Below are 15,565 nucleotides of genomic sequence, written 5' to 3'. Positions count from 1 at the left end.
ATTATTGGTAGAGTTAGTGCTTCAGCTATCCTGAAGTAGTCCTCAAAGTAAAGCTGCTGCATGGCTTAGTGAAAACAGACTAACTTGGTATTTCTTCTCCTGTTTTATAAAGGAGTACCACCCAAAATTGAAGCTCTCCCATCTGATATCAGCATTGATGAAGGAAAAGTTCTCACACTATCCTGTGCCTTTTCGGGTGAACCTGCTCCTGAAATAACATGGTACTGCAAAGGGAGAAAAATTACCAGTCAGGACCAGCAAGGCAGATTCCACATCGAAACAAGTGAAGATCTAACCACCCTGATCATCATGGATGTCCAGAAGAACGACGGTGGACTTTATACTCTGAATTTAGGGAATGAGTTTGGTACCGATTCTGCCACTGTGAATATAAATATCCGATCACCTTAGAGAGCTTAATCTGTATTATTTACACTTGTATTTTTACAAGTGACTCATATATGGACTGAAATATCTGATATGTAAATATAAAAGAAAAATATTTTTTTACCTACCTGAACGAGACAAAGTCCAGAGCTATACATTATGACTTATAGTCATTATTGACCTAAGATTTTAAACCACTTTTTTCACTGACATGTACATACTGTATATAGCCGAAGTTAACGGTTATGAAGTTTTGTACCGTTTATTTTATGACATTTTGAAACGTAACTTTTGGAACTAACAGTTGGCAGGGGAAAGTTTCCTAGCAAACGACTACCCTGCTCAACATTTAACTAATTTTTGTGCCTCAACTCATTGTTGATGTCTAAGAATGCCTCAACAGGTAGAGAGGCTCCCTGTTGAAGATTACCTACACCTAAGACATGATACTGTGCACAGTATTTCATACGTGCACAATTATTTATGTTGAATCAGAAATGTAAGGCACTGGTGATGTTTGCAATTACCCTCCTGTAAGCATTGCTTTAATGTTTTACATTGGATCTGATTATGTCATAATTTTCATACCTGACTGACAATTTCTGGACAAAGTGTGAGCGGCCAGCACTTTGTTCACCCACTGTCTGTGTACTGTTTCTGACATATTGACTGCCTGAATAGCTTTTTAAAAAGTAACATCACCTGGCCATCCCCTTAATCAACAAAGCTATTTAGGTACTCAAGTGCAGCAGCAGTACCCCATCTCGGAGGTTCTTAGGGTGCAGTGATTGAGTTTGTGTGGTAGTATTAGACAGCCAGTAGTCACTTCCAGGCAACTAAGCAATGAACCACAGTTTGAAAACAAACTGTTGCTACAACATCAAATACCAGCCTGCACTTCAATTTGCTTTAGTTCTCCTAATGTAGTAATAGAGCTTGGTAGCTGTTGAACCTCCTTGAGATAGAATTGTTCATTTGAAATAAAGCATGCTTTCTGCATCATAAAGTCGGTGACTCCTTTATTTATTATGCTGTTTTTACAATTCCTGTACTACACTACAGAAAAAGAGTTGCTGAAGCAAAAGATGGGGTAGAAATGCAATTCTCCAATGCAAACCGCGTAGTTAACTGTTGACAATCCAACCATCTTATCAGAAGCAGCCTGTCCACCAGCCAGCCTTGAAAAAAAACCCTTTAAAGAAAATTTTTGTCATAGATTCTTCATTGACGAAGGATAAATTCTAGCACATGCCTAAGCGTTGTTCTCTTCTTATCCTTCTGTTATTTCCAGGCTTTCCTCTACATCCTCCTGGTTTTTCGGCAGCTGCAACAGCTGCAACTAATACAGACTAGTTGACCCTAATTGCCTGGGCCTACAAGTTGTCACCTCCTATGGGTGATTAACCAATTCTTCATCCCACAAGTCAGCTGACACATCTGTCAGAGCAAAGCCCATCTTTACATTTGGGGGGTTGGGGGCGGGGGGTATGTTACTACAGGAAAAAGAGTATCAAGGTCAAAGGAGCAAGTCTGCTTCTAGAATTCACTCCGCAGAAAAAGCTTGAGAGCAAACACAGAAATGCAACACTTCAGGAGCTGTAAAATTCTCGTAAGTGGAGCAGGAGCATTAGTTAGCACACATGATGCATCACTGTGATTCTCAGCATGCCAAAAAAAAGAGACTCAAGTTAATCAGGAGTAAAGCAGGTAGAATGTTTAAGAACCTATTCCAGAAAGACTCATTATAGAAGCTTTTTTTATAATTTCCTATAACCCTATATATTATCAACCACTGTCTATCCAAATGATGCAAGAAAGCTAAGAAATAGGGACAAAACAAGGACTAAAGTAAAAATAAAGATTTCAGAAGAGCTAAAGCTCTGGGTCAGGACAAAACCCAAACTTTTTCAAGTGATGGAAGCAGGAAGACTTAGAAACAATCATAAATATCAAAGAGTTTAAGAGTACATGGTATTTCTTCCTTAGGGAGAAAAGTAAAAAATAATTAAAATTAAGTAAAAAAGGCTGTTTATTTTAATGTTTAAACCATTCAAAGAGAAAAAAACCCAACAAACTCAAGAAAGCCTCTAATTCTCATTTCTTTCGATGTTTAAAAAAATCCCAACCAACAAACTCAATACAAGACATAAAAATGCATAGGTACAGTCTTGTTTAGCTAACAAGTAACTTGTATACACAGGCACATAATAAAATTAACACTAAAAATGCACTAGATATTTAATCATCTCAGCAGAAAGAATTAGTGATAGACAGCATGTGCAGATTTAACCATGGCCTCTTCTTCACAAAGGCTACTGGAAACTCAATCTTACATGGTCTCTACTGAGTCTCAAAACACTCAGTCGATGAAGAGGAAGAACACTGGTGTGGCAGTGTAAGCAAGTTCATCCTGCCAGTACCTCTCTGGCCCAACTCTGCACAGCACTTAAGCAAGTACTTTAGGCAGATGAGTCACTCACATGTCTAAAAATAGGATTTAAAATACTTAGGGGCTTTGCAGAAACACAGCTTGAATAGATAATGTTACAGGCCGACCAGCTGAGCCAGTGTTTTTCCACAAGACTGCTAAGCAAATGCTAACCTAGAGTGACATTGCTGAAGTCACAACCTAAAGCTTCAATATTCCATTTCACAGAACACATCCCTAAGAATAACATTTTTCAAGATCACAGATTAAGCAGTCTCTGGATGAAAAGAAATAAACATTTTGAATGATTTACTTATTACATCCAGGTCAAATACTGGGATTTCTAACTGTACAAGCTGACATTTGCTATCTTTAATCAAATCTATTGTGCTATAGGACCAAGTTTAGAAAAATATCCTACCACTGATATGGAATATGAAGGTATTTGGCATTCATGTTTCCTGAGTGCTGATGCATAAGAAAAAGCTTTTTAACAAAGCTCTGTGAGCTGTACAAATCCTACTATAGAGCTAGCTATTTTCTTCTAACATTTTACATGTGGCAGCCTGAGAAAAATAACTGTGATGGTGGAGACCCACAATAACACTGAGAGATTTTATTGCATTTTAGTTGGTTTTCATAGACATTTCCTTTATTCAGGTATTACATCCCTTTTAAAAGTTCCTAATTTACACCAACAGGAAGAACAGCTACACTAGAATACTTAAAGCGATAGGGATGGAGCAAAATCCAAGTTTATAATTTCTGAAAATAACCTTAACAAAAACAAATAAGTGTGATTGCAATTTTTAAGGAAGGAATAAAATTTTTTTGCAGAAGCAACCTCTGAAGTATTCCTAGCCCAAAGATTGCTTTCTCTGAGGAAAAAAAGTTTAAAAAGTGAAGCTGAATTACTAAGTTGGAAGACATACAAACATTAATTTACAGTTCTTTAAAGTCCCTGAACATTGTAATCTCAGTATTCACAACTCTCCAAATCATTGTGTGTCTTACCATTAATTCTTTACACTAAAAGCTGGTTATTTCTAAGCATTCTATTTCTACTTACCCAATGTTAGGAAATTCAGAGATATAACTGAAGTTACCACTTTTCACCTAAATATATGTCCCATATGTATATGCTTTAAGTGATGAATACTGTTTAGAAATTTGGTTTCAGACTGATCTCTTCAGAAGCACTTGAGATCAAAACTAGAAGTACCAACTACCTATTCTGTTGAGGTGCAGCTCTCACTCTGCACTAGAAAGAATGATACAATCAGGCATTCCTGATAAGCTCTCCCCTAAATTTGGAAATGAAAAATGTAAGAGCAGCCAGATCTTTTTTAGTCAATGGATCGTTATGATTCAGCCAGATAATTTTCAGAAATGATTGCTTAACCCCAGTTACCAGAAGTATGACAGCATATCATCTTCACTGAAATATATTTTAGGATGTTTAGTACAGGTATCTATAAAAAGGCTGATTTAAGAGAAACGTATCACATATATATGCATCAAGCTGAAATGATGGCTTTGGGGACCTACAAAAACCCGAAGCAATTACGTGCAAATTTTGTGCTTGGATCTGATCAGAACAACTTTTGTCTTGTGGCAGTATTTAAAATTACTACTTACTACTACATGCACTGATCAGTCTCACATTTTTTCTGCACAATGTGGAGTCCAACCTCTTTTCTCCATAGTAGTTGAAAGCAGAAGGTATCTGTCGTTGTGACGTACTTAACACTGCAGAAGCTGGCAGAAAACTCAGTGAAATTTCAAAAAGCACCTCTGACAGCATATGATTCAAGACAACACTCACATTGCAGTATGTAGTTTACTTCTCTGAACATCTTTTTTAATACTTATTTTTACAATTGTCATGTCATAGAGAATACATTAAAGCAAACATTCAGAAAAAAATGCACAAGCATGTGTGTGGCTGATATGCATATGCCAGTTTGCATGAAAACTGACAGAACTGAGCACAAATGACAGCTCTGAGCTGGTATCCACAAACCTCTTTTACAAACCATTCCACTCCACTTGAACTTGACATAATGGTTTATAAACTGGCATTTTATATATGGCCAACAGCTCCTATGTTTTTCCTCAACATTTGGACCTATTTTGATTTAGATAAATCAACATTCCAAAAATAAGAAAAGCTCCCATTCCCATCTGTTCTTTCCAGCCTGCTTCAAATTATTTATATACACAAAAGGAAGACTAGTTAAACCAAATTAAAGATCTGATTATAAAAAAAGGTTTTGGTATGTGCTTGAGTACAAAAAACCCTGTACATTTATTTAGCAATTGTGTAAATCAAGAACAGTAAATGGCTTCCTTAAAGTGCTCTACAGCTAAGACTTTATAGACCAAGTTCATCCCTAAACCAACACCCAAAAAATCCCCAAAAGCTTACAATGCTAACATTAACGACCTTCTGGACCAAGGTGCTAGTAGGCACTATTATACTATATTACTCATTAATTATTAAGAGAGTCAGACTCTGACCTCACTTACAGTTAATGCAAATTTACACTGATGTAACTGAGAGCAGAATCCATCTTCTGGTGTATACTATCCTCAAATGATACAAAGGAGTTGCAAAAACAGATGCTCCCTTTTGTATAAATATGTCATAAATAAAATGTACAGATACAAATATTCATTACAACAGCAGCTTACAAGTCTTAGGTCTAACATTTCAGCTTTTGTTTTTATCATACTTATCTAAAAACACACCTTAAGTAAGCAGAGTGAATCTTAACAGCACTGTATTAATTATTTGTGATGCTACACACCCCAGAAACAATTTATGCACATTTTGAAGCCTTTAGTAGATCTTTAGACCTTTAGTAGTGAAAGTAGGTAGAAATTTTTGATGCAAAAAAGAATAAATAAATAAAAACTATTAAATATCCCATGTTTGGTACAAATACTTCATATTAAGTTATTTTTATACATTTGTTTAGAAAAATACACTAAATATTTCTACTTTAATTGCCTAAAAATAAGGACTGGATTATGTATATCCTTGTATTTTTAAAGGCGGCAATGTCAATTACCGTCAAGCTGCTGGAGCAGAGCCATTAGTGCCCATTCCCACAGCCCTTACACTGGCAAAAAAAAGCCACTGTGGGGCTAATCACAGCTCCAGGTGGATGACCTGGTACAAATGACCAAGAGGCCCATGGCACAAGTTGCGTTTTCTCCAAAAAAATGAAAACTTTTTGCTGAAGTTTATAATGCATGTTTAGTAACATATCAGTCAGACCTCCACACTATTTAAAAAGAGATGCATTTACAAATGTGGATGCTTATCTGTTAAAGCCATAATTTGTTCAAAAAAATGCACATTCAAACTGTGAAATATTAGGAAAATACTCTTGCAAATAAACTATATAAAGATAAAATACACTTCCAAGATAGTATTTATGTTATTCTATAAAGTGCAGAGAAATCCTTCTAAAAAGGGAAATAACTACTTCCTATAACAACAGTATAATTTCAGCAGCTTTTGCATAGCGTTACTTATAGGAAATTTAATACTTTCAGTTGCTTCAGGAGGAAAAGGATGAGAGAGTCTCTTCCAGTTCAGATCTTTCCTTTGACACTGATTTATTTTCTTCAGGAATGGTTGATGATACCAGATCTCCGTTGACAGCACTTCTAGAACAATGAGCAGTTCCTATGAAGAGATCAATTAAGTATTTAATTTTCAATCCCTGAAAGTATCATCCAGTCTGTCAATTATTGTATTTGCAAAGTATTTCCTACATATAAACAATCAGAAGAACTAGTCAAGCTAAAGTCTGCCTGGGAAGAGTTATAATGGAGTCAAAATGCCAGCATGATTCAAAAGGAAAAACCACAGAGGAACCGGCTACTAACTCAGTCGGCCCATCTAATCGAGAGGGACTAAATTCTGGTCACCATCTTTATTACTGGCAAGGCTGTGTGCCTTCAGAGCAGTGCTGTTCTCTACAAAAGGCAAGGAACCACTGAAATGAACCATCTTTCCACAATGCACTGGGTGAAAAGTACCCCTGCCACTCACAGATGTCAAAAAAAGATAATTTCTTCTGTGACAATAAGCAGGTGGCAAACAGCAGTATTCCACATCACTTACCAGAACATCATTCATGTAAGAGTCTATTAGGACAAACATCCCTTTTCTAGATATGTATTAATTTTATCTTGACAGTAGTCCCACTGATTTCAGTATAACTACTTCAGCTGCAAGATCCTTTGTAATATGGATGGAAGCCAGCACAAGTCACCCAGGTAACAAACTATACAAGTGCTCTGATTTATAATACAGGAATCTTACAAATAAAACTTTTTTCCTCATGCTGATATCAATGCTAGAACATTTGCTGTAAACAGAGAAATAAATTGTACAGAAGGATACAAAGAAAACTCCCTCCCTTTCAAACTTACTCTGAGAATCTTCTGAAAGTGTATCACTGTAAGATTCTGTATCTGAGTATGTTCTTCTGCGCCGCTGAGAAAATCGGTGAAGAGATGAACCTGGTTCTTTTACAGAGGGATTAATCCTACAAAGGAAATTAGATCTATTAGTAAGCAAAAACTGTAACAACCTACACAGATTTTATATACTTTAAATCTGAAATAACTTTGGTGCTTAGATTAAATTGTGAGTATCAATGCTTTTTACTACAATAAACTAAAAACAGCACAGCCAACAATCATAATTTCACAATTGCAAAGCCTGAATGTGGAAATAAAAATGAAGAAAATAATCTGAGAATCTGAAATACTAACTGAAAAAGAATGTTAGCATTTCAAGCTCTAATTTCATTAACTTGTCAAAACAAGCCATTTGCATAAAGCTTCTAGCATGACAAAATTTTGGTACTGTATTAAAAACAGCAGCTGCCACCGATAGCTGGTAATCTGCACCCTTTGTTTTCAAAATTAGATCAATTTATGATTTTTAATTTTTTTCCCCCAAGCAAACAATTCTTCTCACATTTTGATTTTAATGCTACCAAGCTCAGGGAGGTCTTTTGAGACACAAGAAAAAAGCTTAATGAAATACAAAATTACCTTTCTGAATAGCAAGGACCAGGGTGGCTAATGGAACGCTTCATCTAGGGGAAAAAAAATTCCAAAGAACAAACAACACCAAAAATGTCACAAGCTACTTAGAAGAACGATACGCATATCTACATTATTTGTTACTTTATTAACAGTCTGTACAAAGAAAAATTGAATATTTTTTTATAAAAAAGCAACCACTCAGTTAAAAATCTAACTACATGAAAACAGATGGATTGCCATCAATATTAAAAGTTGCAGAACATTCACACAGGAAATAGCTTACTACAAAAAGATGCTACCTCCTATGTATGGAATTCCCTCTTTCACCAAAGTTCCTCACAGAGCTATTGTTAGTTGCTATGATCTACTGAAGCATCAAGACATTTTTCCTTTACCAAATGGAAGTTTAAATTCCTCATTACACAATAAAGTCAAATTCTGCCTCTTGATTCCTTGTGGTTTCTCTGCTATCACTGTCAAATCTCTATGCATATCAAAGAAAGTGATTATTTTAAATCATAATGATCAGCTTTTTAAGTAAAGTGATTGAAGATAAAGAGATGAAAGATGCAAAAAATTCCACAATACAGCTCATCTTGGAATACATACACAGAACTGAGAAAGCATTTGATTCCCATACACTGTCCTTCTAAGGGAATTAATCAATAGTGAATAATTATGTAAGTAATATCTTTATCATTATATATCTTTTTGTTAAGTAAGGCAATGATATGTTAAGACAATCGTCTTCAATTACATACACTCGAACATAGCTATCTTGCTGAAGTGCTTCAAATCACAAAGCGCTTAAGCAGGAGGTGAAGTTATGTAATTTTTCTGATTAGTATAAAGTCAGCACTCTAAAAAAACCAAACAGTTCAGCTGAGGAAAAGTTAAACCTCATTCATTTATGAGATACCTCATTACAGGGCCTTGACACATATGGTAAATTACTCTGATGATGTAAAGGCTAGCAAACAACGACTGGGAATGGAAAATTGATTTATATTTGGGACCAGTACTGATTTATAAGTTAGTCAAGATTTCAACATCATAGCACACAGCAATAGCATAGCATTCTGCCACTCCTCCCCCCAATCAAACCACCAATATGACACTTAAAAAAGATAATATTTCAAAATGTCTAAACCATTTGAATAGGTGATGGTGACACAGGAGAAACCAAGGGATCGGGGTGAGGCAGCTGGAACATTTCTGGCTTAAACTTGGCATTAGCAATCTTCACACATTCTTCAAGTGTTGTGATAAATGTATTACATGTGGCACTAAGTAAGGAAGAGGCTTCATTCATGTTCTGAAAATAAATGAAAGCACAAGCACAAGCAAGAAAAAAAATTAAAATATGCAAATACAACTCTCCCCCATCACCTCTCCCAGAGACACTAATTTCCCTCATTACCACTAAGAATTTGCATTTCCCACTTTATTTAATCAAATGTACACTTTACCATAAGGCCAATTTAAGAAAACAAATGTGACAGCACTGTAGCTTCTTTCTAACATCTCAGTTTCTTTAGGGTACCAGCCAACAATGCCTTACTGCAAAGCTTGTCTCAGAGTGACTAACTGGTATCAGAAGATCATTCAGTGAAACATATTAATTGCAGCAGAAGGTGCGAACAGTTTTATCACTCCAGAGCAAGGAGCTGCAGGTCCATTTCACCTCCCTAAACTGAAAACTTGCTCTGTTGTGACTAAACATCAACCCCCTGGCTTTGTACTAAATGAACCAACAACATTGTCCACAAGCTGCTTAAGAGTGCAAAGAATGAAGTAATTTATAATTTCCAGTACTTTCATTCAAAAGCAGGAATACATTCTAGCATTGCACTTGTGCACACTCAGATATTCACACTGCATGTTCCCAAGGCCTGGAACACTAGCTTTCACTGATAAAAAAATGGAATACCCTCCTACACGAGGAAGTAAGAATGGACAAACAAGATTGTTTCAACTACTTAAACAGAGATGCAAAACAAGACAAAATACTGTATTGTTCATATGACAGCTCTTCTGACCTTTCAACCAAAGGGCTCAGAAACACAACTGCTTCCTAACACCCGGCACAATTACAGTTAAACCATCCAGGTACTTTACACACAGAAAATGACTATTAGTATGTCTACACACATGCATTCAAAAATTGCCATTAGGTTAAGTTTCCCAACACTGGGGAGATGAATAAGGTTTAAGACATCAACAGTAACTTGAGGTGTATTATATAGTGGAATGAAAAGAAATTCTAGAATTCTGCACCTCAATGCTGGGAGGAGAGCGAGTCTCATCATGGTGAACAAATTCTTGTATTGTATGAACTTGCTGCATTAAAAGATCACAGTAGAGACGAAGTTCGGACATTTTGGTTTTAAGAGATTCATTGGTCTCACTTATTTCTATGAAAAAACATGGAAATATAAATTTATTGCATACAATGTACATACACATTGTAATTTTTAAGCACTTTTCATTTAAGTATCAATTTAAAAATCCACTTAAACTTCCACTTAATTTTGAGGAAAAGTGGCTTCTGCAAGGAATCAAGAATTATACTCGAAGCAGACAATACTTTTGGATAACTGAAGCTAATTTAATTACTATTATGAAAAAGGCGTATTACCAAGAAAAATAAAGTTGAAAGCTTTCTAAGCTACAATGGAATGTTGAAAAAATTATTGGATAAAATTTATGCTGACCAGAGTCGCTGCAAGCAGTTACATTAAGCCACCCAAGAAAAATTACGGAAAAAGAAAATAGTTACTATAAAGAGTTACTAAAACAGCAGAAACTAAATGGCTTCACAACAGCTACAAACAATATGTTTGTTCTTGTGACAACAATACCTTGCTGGTATTTCAGCTTCTTAAGATAAAAGAGGTCAATGGAGATGACTTCTAACTCTAACACTGAGGGGGAATTTATCATAGAGATGACTAGAAATAATTACAATTTATATAAAAAGACAATAATACTGACTTTGTACCACAATACTTGCACGATGATTATCCAAAAAAGTGATATACTCTAGCTAACACACATACCTTTTTCTTTTTTTGTTCTGGTATCTGCTAAACAGGCTTTTGCACTTCCCAGTGCTACCAGCCATCTTTGCCTTTCAGCTGCATTAACTGCTTTCATATAGAAATGCTGCTCCCCTGGGATGATTAGCTCCATTCTTGTGTTGTCTGTTGCATGAACTTGTGATAGAAGGGAAAAAAAATAGAAATAATAATAACCTCAACTCAGTAACAATCATTTATTAAATACTGCTCAAAGTGTTTTAAAATGCTTATGGTAATCCCACAGTAATACAGTAAATCACAATGCACCACTGCTGAGTAAGGAAAAGCCCAAAGCTGCTCAACCTTTCTCGCCCTTTCCTTCACCAAAAGAACAAGATAAGCAAAATCAACTGGAATGGCAAAAAAAATTTAAAAAGTGATCCTCTCCACTTTACATCACTGGTTCCATCTACACTAAAGAAACACTAACAAAAAAGTAATATACAGTGTGTTCTAAATCTCAAAACAGAACTCTATTCATTATTATTTGTGAACTATAAAGCTGACACACTGGACTACAGCTAAACAAAAACAGAGGAAGAAAAACTTGTGATGCAAACATGTATGATTGGTGATCTTTTCTATTTCCATGGCAGCTAAAATTTCCTCAAGCAGAAATGTATTAATTCTTACCTTTTATTTCACACACAGCCATCTTTATACTTCCTTTGCTGCCTTTGCAAACATCATCTTGGGAATCATAGTATGACAATATCCCATTGTCTAGAACAAACCACCGAGGCTGCCAACCTAGAGAGATCAAGAAAGTGAAAATTTAGTCTAATTCCTAAATTGTAAATCAAATTCATCTCTTTGGCTGTTAAAACTTTAATAAAAGAGGCAAACATTACATTAATTCTTGTAACACACCAGGAAGTAAACAATCTGTGCAGTCTGAAGACCAGAGCCACTCTATAACCAGACTAGTGTTATATGGATATTCCACTCCCATTTTTTTGGGGTGCAAGATAAGCACTACTTCTGTTTTCCGTTCTAGAGAAATATTAAATTTTAATTTAGCCACCATGGAATCCTGTTTTGAAGACTTTTAAATTACATACCTCTGAAAAACCATTCTCATTCAAATATATTTTTCAGGCAGATTTTTCTAAGATTGTAGGAACTTACTTGTAAGATACAAATAAATGACTGATGTCACCATCTGCTATGCTATGTTCTCCTTTACCTACTCTATTTCAGTGAAAACTTTGTATTTCACATTTAAGTATTGACACTTTCTCCATTTCTACAAATAAGATAGCACTAAAATATCCCAGTAGAGCATAACAATTATGCTGGCCCATTATAATCTGGGTCAGCTGTACAATAGGAGCAGATTATCCCTCTATTTTACAACTCGGCACCAAACTTTAACTCCTGCTTGGTTTAGGGTTTGGAATGGCAAAAACTGTGTGGCCAAGCCCTCTACATGTTTGGCGATATGACAGCGTGGCCCAGGGTGCTTTCCAATTGCCATGCCAACAGAGCAAGCTGAAGCCATCCAGCAGCAGTGTATTTTAACATAGGAAGCTAAATCAGGTACAGACTCCGAAATCTGCTACAGGCTTCATATTATTCACATTCATAGCACTATAGAATCATTTAAGGTTGGAAAAGATCTCCAAGATCATTGAGTCCAACCTTTAACCAGTCACCACCTTGTCAGCTAGACCAGAGCACTAAGGCCCATATCCATTTGTTTCTTCAACACCTCCAGGGATGGCGCCTATCACCTCCCTGGGCAGCCTGTTCCAATGCAACCCTTTCCATGAAGAATTTCCTCCTGATGCCCAAACTGAACCTCCCATGGTGCAGCTTGGAAGCTGTTTCCTCTCATTCTGTCACTTGTTATCTGGGAGAAGAGGCTGAGCCTGATCTGGCTCCAACTTTCTATAAGGGAGTTGTAGAGTGATAAGGTCACCCCTGAGCCTCCTCTCCTCCAGGCTGAGCCCCCTCAGCTCGCACAGCTGGTCCTGGTATGACTCAGTCTCTAGACTCTTCAGCTCCGCTGCCCTTCTGTGAACACTCTCCAGCACCAGAGTCATTAAAAGTTGTAACACTAATTCAAGAAGAGTAAGACCAGGCTGCATTAAATCGGGTTACCACTCCATGATAAAGAAATAATAACATGTAACTGTTGTTTTTTTGTTGCTTACCAGCTGTAACAGTAAGCATACATGTCTTTTTAAATGCAGAGTAGTAACTAAAAACCAGATCCACACTCAAAAGCAGAATGATAAAAGGTACAAACACTGAAGGACAAGAATTCACACAGGAAATGTTTCAATGTCAGCACTAATACTCAAAGAATATGCAAAGACTCTGTCCTGTAAAACGCAACTCAAAAATGCACGGATCTTTTTTTCTGCTACGGTCTGTTGCAAGACATGAACCCTCTGCTCTCCTTATCTCCTATGTCAACGCCTGTCCTATTCTGCTAAATATTCAAAACAGTCTTTTTCTGCTAAAAAGGGAACCTACAGGAATGATTATTCCATCCTCACATTACGGAAAAAAACAGAAGCAAAGGACTTAAAAGGCCACGTGCCTCACAGAAGCAAGCCAAAGAACAAAAACACCTCTTGTAATTTGAAACTGGGCAGTGCTCTACATTTGAGAAAATAGTTAACAAATTTGTACTTCACAAATTCTTATTTGAGGAGAAAAAAAAGCAGCTGTATTTCTGGTTTGTTCTTAATGAAGGAAGAAACTAAATATTTTCCACAATGCTTCAGCAACAATAACAAGCTCCTTTGCTGCTTGGTGTCTACCATTAATGACAAGTACTACAGCCTATTTTCAGCCACAAAAACAAATACTATACAGATAGTAAAGTAACAAAGCAGATGGTAATAAAATTTAAACATTTCACTAATATGATGAGATTACTTAAAAAAAAAATGCTGCCCTCCTACACTCTGGAAATTGTAGGCAATCCCTGACACTGATTTTGAAATGCAGAGCAAATGCTCTCTGTTGGCCAGCACAAGCCTAAGGAAAGGTCCTGAAGTTTGCTGGTTTAGAGTACTATTGGCTTTCAGCAGAAGTTAGCTGCATGCTGACAGAACACTCTATTGTGTGTACAGCATTCATAGCTACTGTTGAGTATTTGCTTATTAAATAACAGACTTAAAAGGGGAGCAAACACCACAAGAGTTCATTGCCTGTATCCATTTATCTTTTGCTACAGCAACATTTTCAGTCATGTAAGTGAAAGTGACAATTTTCATTGTTTTGAAAACAAACTTGTGCTCATTCTCTCTCTCCTAACGACAACTTGTCCTCTATGTGTTTTGTCTATAGTTATTGTGAAGAAGTGACAAAGACATCAAATATCTGTTTAATTACAGCACAACTGCTACCTTTTACCAGAAGGCCCATATCTGTGGACCCATAATTGCTCTGAAAAATGCAAAATTATGCTCTGTACACTTCATTTCACACCGCAGCCGTACAATCCTCACAGCGTGGCCCACATTTTATAATCCTTCAGAAGCGAGTTTCACACCACTCCACACTCACAACCAGTATATGTTGAAGCAAAACTGCACACATGAACCGCTGAAGAATCAGAGGGCAAAGAAGATACTGTCAAAGCAGTGTAACATGAGGCACGATCAAGCACGGTACGTTAGCCAATGCTGATCTGCTTCAGAGACACAATTAGTCCTATCACAGTGTCAGAGGAGAAATGTTTCACCTTGACACCTCCGCCTGTCCCAGAGGGAGATGCTGTCTCTATTACAGCAGAAGATCAGCCATACAAAATCAGGCAAATGCTAGCACTTGGTGCACCTTTTGTCTGTAGCGCTTCTAAAAATGCATTTAATGAAATTAAATTAATGAAAGTTCATCATATGTTCCCCAGGTTGGGATACAGGAGATCCTGCTGAGAGTCTCTGACTAACTCTGCAAGGCGCAATCCAGGTCGCCAGAGGGGCTCGGCAGAAGGCCAGGGCCGGGCACAGCTCGCCCGTGAGGCTGTCGGGGGCAGTCGGTTCGCAGGGCTCCGGCCGGCCCGGCCGCCGCCCGCACCGGGGGAGAGCGGGGAGCGCTGGCGCTCCGCCGCCAGGCGAGTCCCCCGGCCCAGCCTGGGAGCCGGCTTCAGGCGACCGCCCCGCCAGCCGCCCCAGGGCCCCTCCGTCCCCCTCGGCCGCTCGCCGGGACTGGGCTCCGAGCACAAACGGCGGGCGATGCCTCAGCCAGCGCGTTACCGACAGCTCCGGCCGCCCGCGGGACGCCGGGACCCCTCCGAGGCAGCAGCAGCGGCGCATCCCAGCCGAGGCCGAGCCGAGCCCAGCCCCAACCGCCGCCCCCGGGCCCGGCCCCCCCCGCCTACCCGCTAGATAGTTGGTCCACTTGTACAGGACCCCCTCCATCGCTCAGAGCCCGACGCCGGGCCGCATCCTCCTGCTCCGCCGCGGGGAACGGGCGGCCGCGGCCGCCGCGGGGATGGCGCTCCCCTCCCGGCCCCACCGCTGTCTCCCCCGCGCGGAGGCGCTCAGCTCACGCGCGGCGGCCGCGGCGGCACCACCGGCGCCGCCCGCCCCGCGGGGCGCTCTGCACCCCCCATGCGCGCCCGGCCGAGCTCCCGGCC

The 15,565-nt window shown here is 38.4% G+C and overlaps 2 protein-coding genes across 9 annotated transcripts in view; one reads left to right on the top strand and one right to left on the bottom strand.

Annotated features, from left to right (window-relative positions):
• The window catches only part of TTN (titin), a 244,913-nt gene extending 243,520 nt beyond the window's left edge, over nucleotides 1-1,393 (top strand). For all 8 annotated transcript variants that reach the window (XM_039554641.1, XM_039554643.1, XM_039554642.1 and 5 more), the window contains one exon: nucleotides 113-1,393. In XM_039554641.1, the coding sequence (XP_039410575.1) occupies nucleotides 113-411 (299 nt within the window). In that variant the 3' untranslated portion in view covers nucleotides 412-1,393. The remainder of the gene's footprint in view (nucleotides 1-112) is intronic.
• A 3,243-nt stretch (nucleotides 1,394-4,636) lies between these two features.
• PLEKHA3 (pleckstrin homology domain containing A3) lies at nucleotides 4,637-15,479 on the bottom strand. Its single transcript, XM_039554652.1, has 8 exons — nucleotides 15,308-15,479; nucleotides 11,602-11,718; nucleotides 10,948-11,103; nucleotides 10,166-10,302; nucleotides 9,039-9,203; nucleotides 7,895-7,938; nucleotides 7,265-7,380; nucleotides 4,637-6,512 (listed from the first exon to the last, which is right to left on the bottom strand). Exons 1-8 carry the CDS (start codon nucleotides 15,345-15,347, stop codon nucleotides 6,385-6,387), a joined length of 903 nt encoding a protein of 300 aa, XP_039410586.1. The 5' UTR covers nucleotides 15,348-15,479; the 3' UTR covers nucleotides 4,637-6,384.
• Between the last annotated feature and the right edge of the window lie 86 nt (nucleotides 15,480-15,565).

Source organism: Corvus cornix, chromosome 7 (genome assembly GCF_000738735.6).
Source record: "Corvus cornix cornix isolate S_Up_H32 chromosome 7, ASM73873v5, whole genome shotgun sequence".
Taxonomy (NCBI): domain Eukaryota; kingdom Metazoa; phylum Chordata; class Aves; order Passeriformes; family Corvidae; genus Corvus; species Corvus cornix.
This window is presented reverse-complemented; position numbering and strand designations above follow the sequence as displayed.

What these genes read in the sequence shown, in the direction of transcription:
- PLEKHA3 (XM_039554652.1), bottom strand. Translation starts at nt 15,347, where the DNA reads ATGGAGGGGGTCCTGTACAAGTGGACCAACTATCTAGCGG. An exon ending in GGCTGTGTGTGAAATAAAAG is followed by an intron (nt 11,104 to 11,601) that starts GTAAGAATTAAT and finishes TTCTATCACAAG; the next exon opens with TTCATGCAACAGACAACACA. An exon ending in ACTTTCAGAAGATTCTCAGA is followed by an intron (nt 6,513 to 7,264) that starts GTAAGTTTGAAA and finishes ATCTCTTCATAG; the next exon opens with GAACTGCTCATTGTTCTAGA.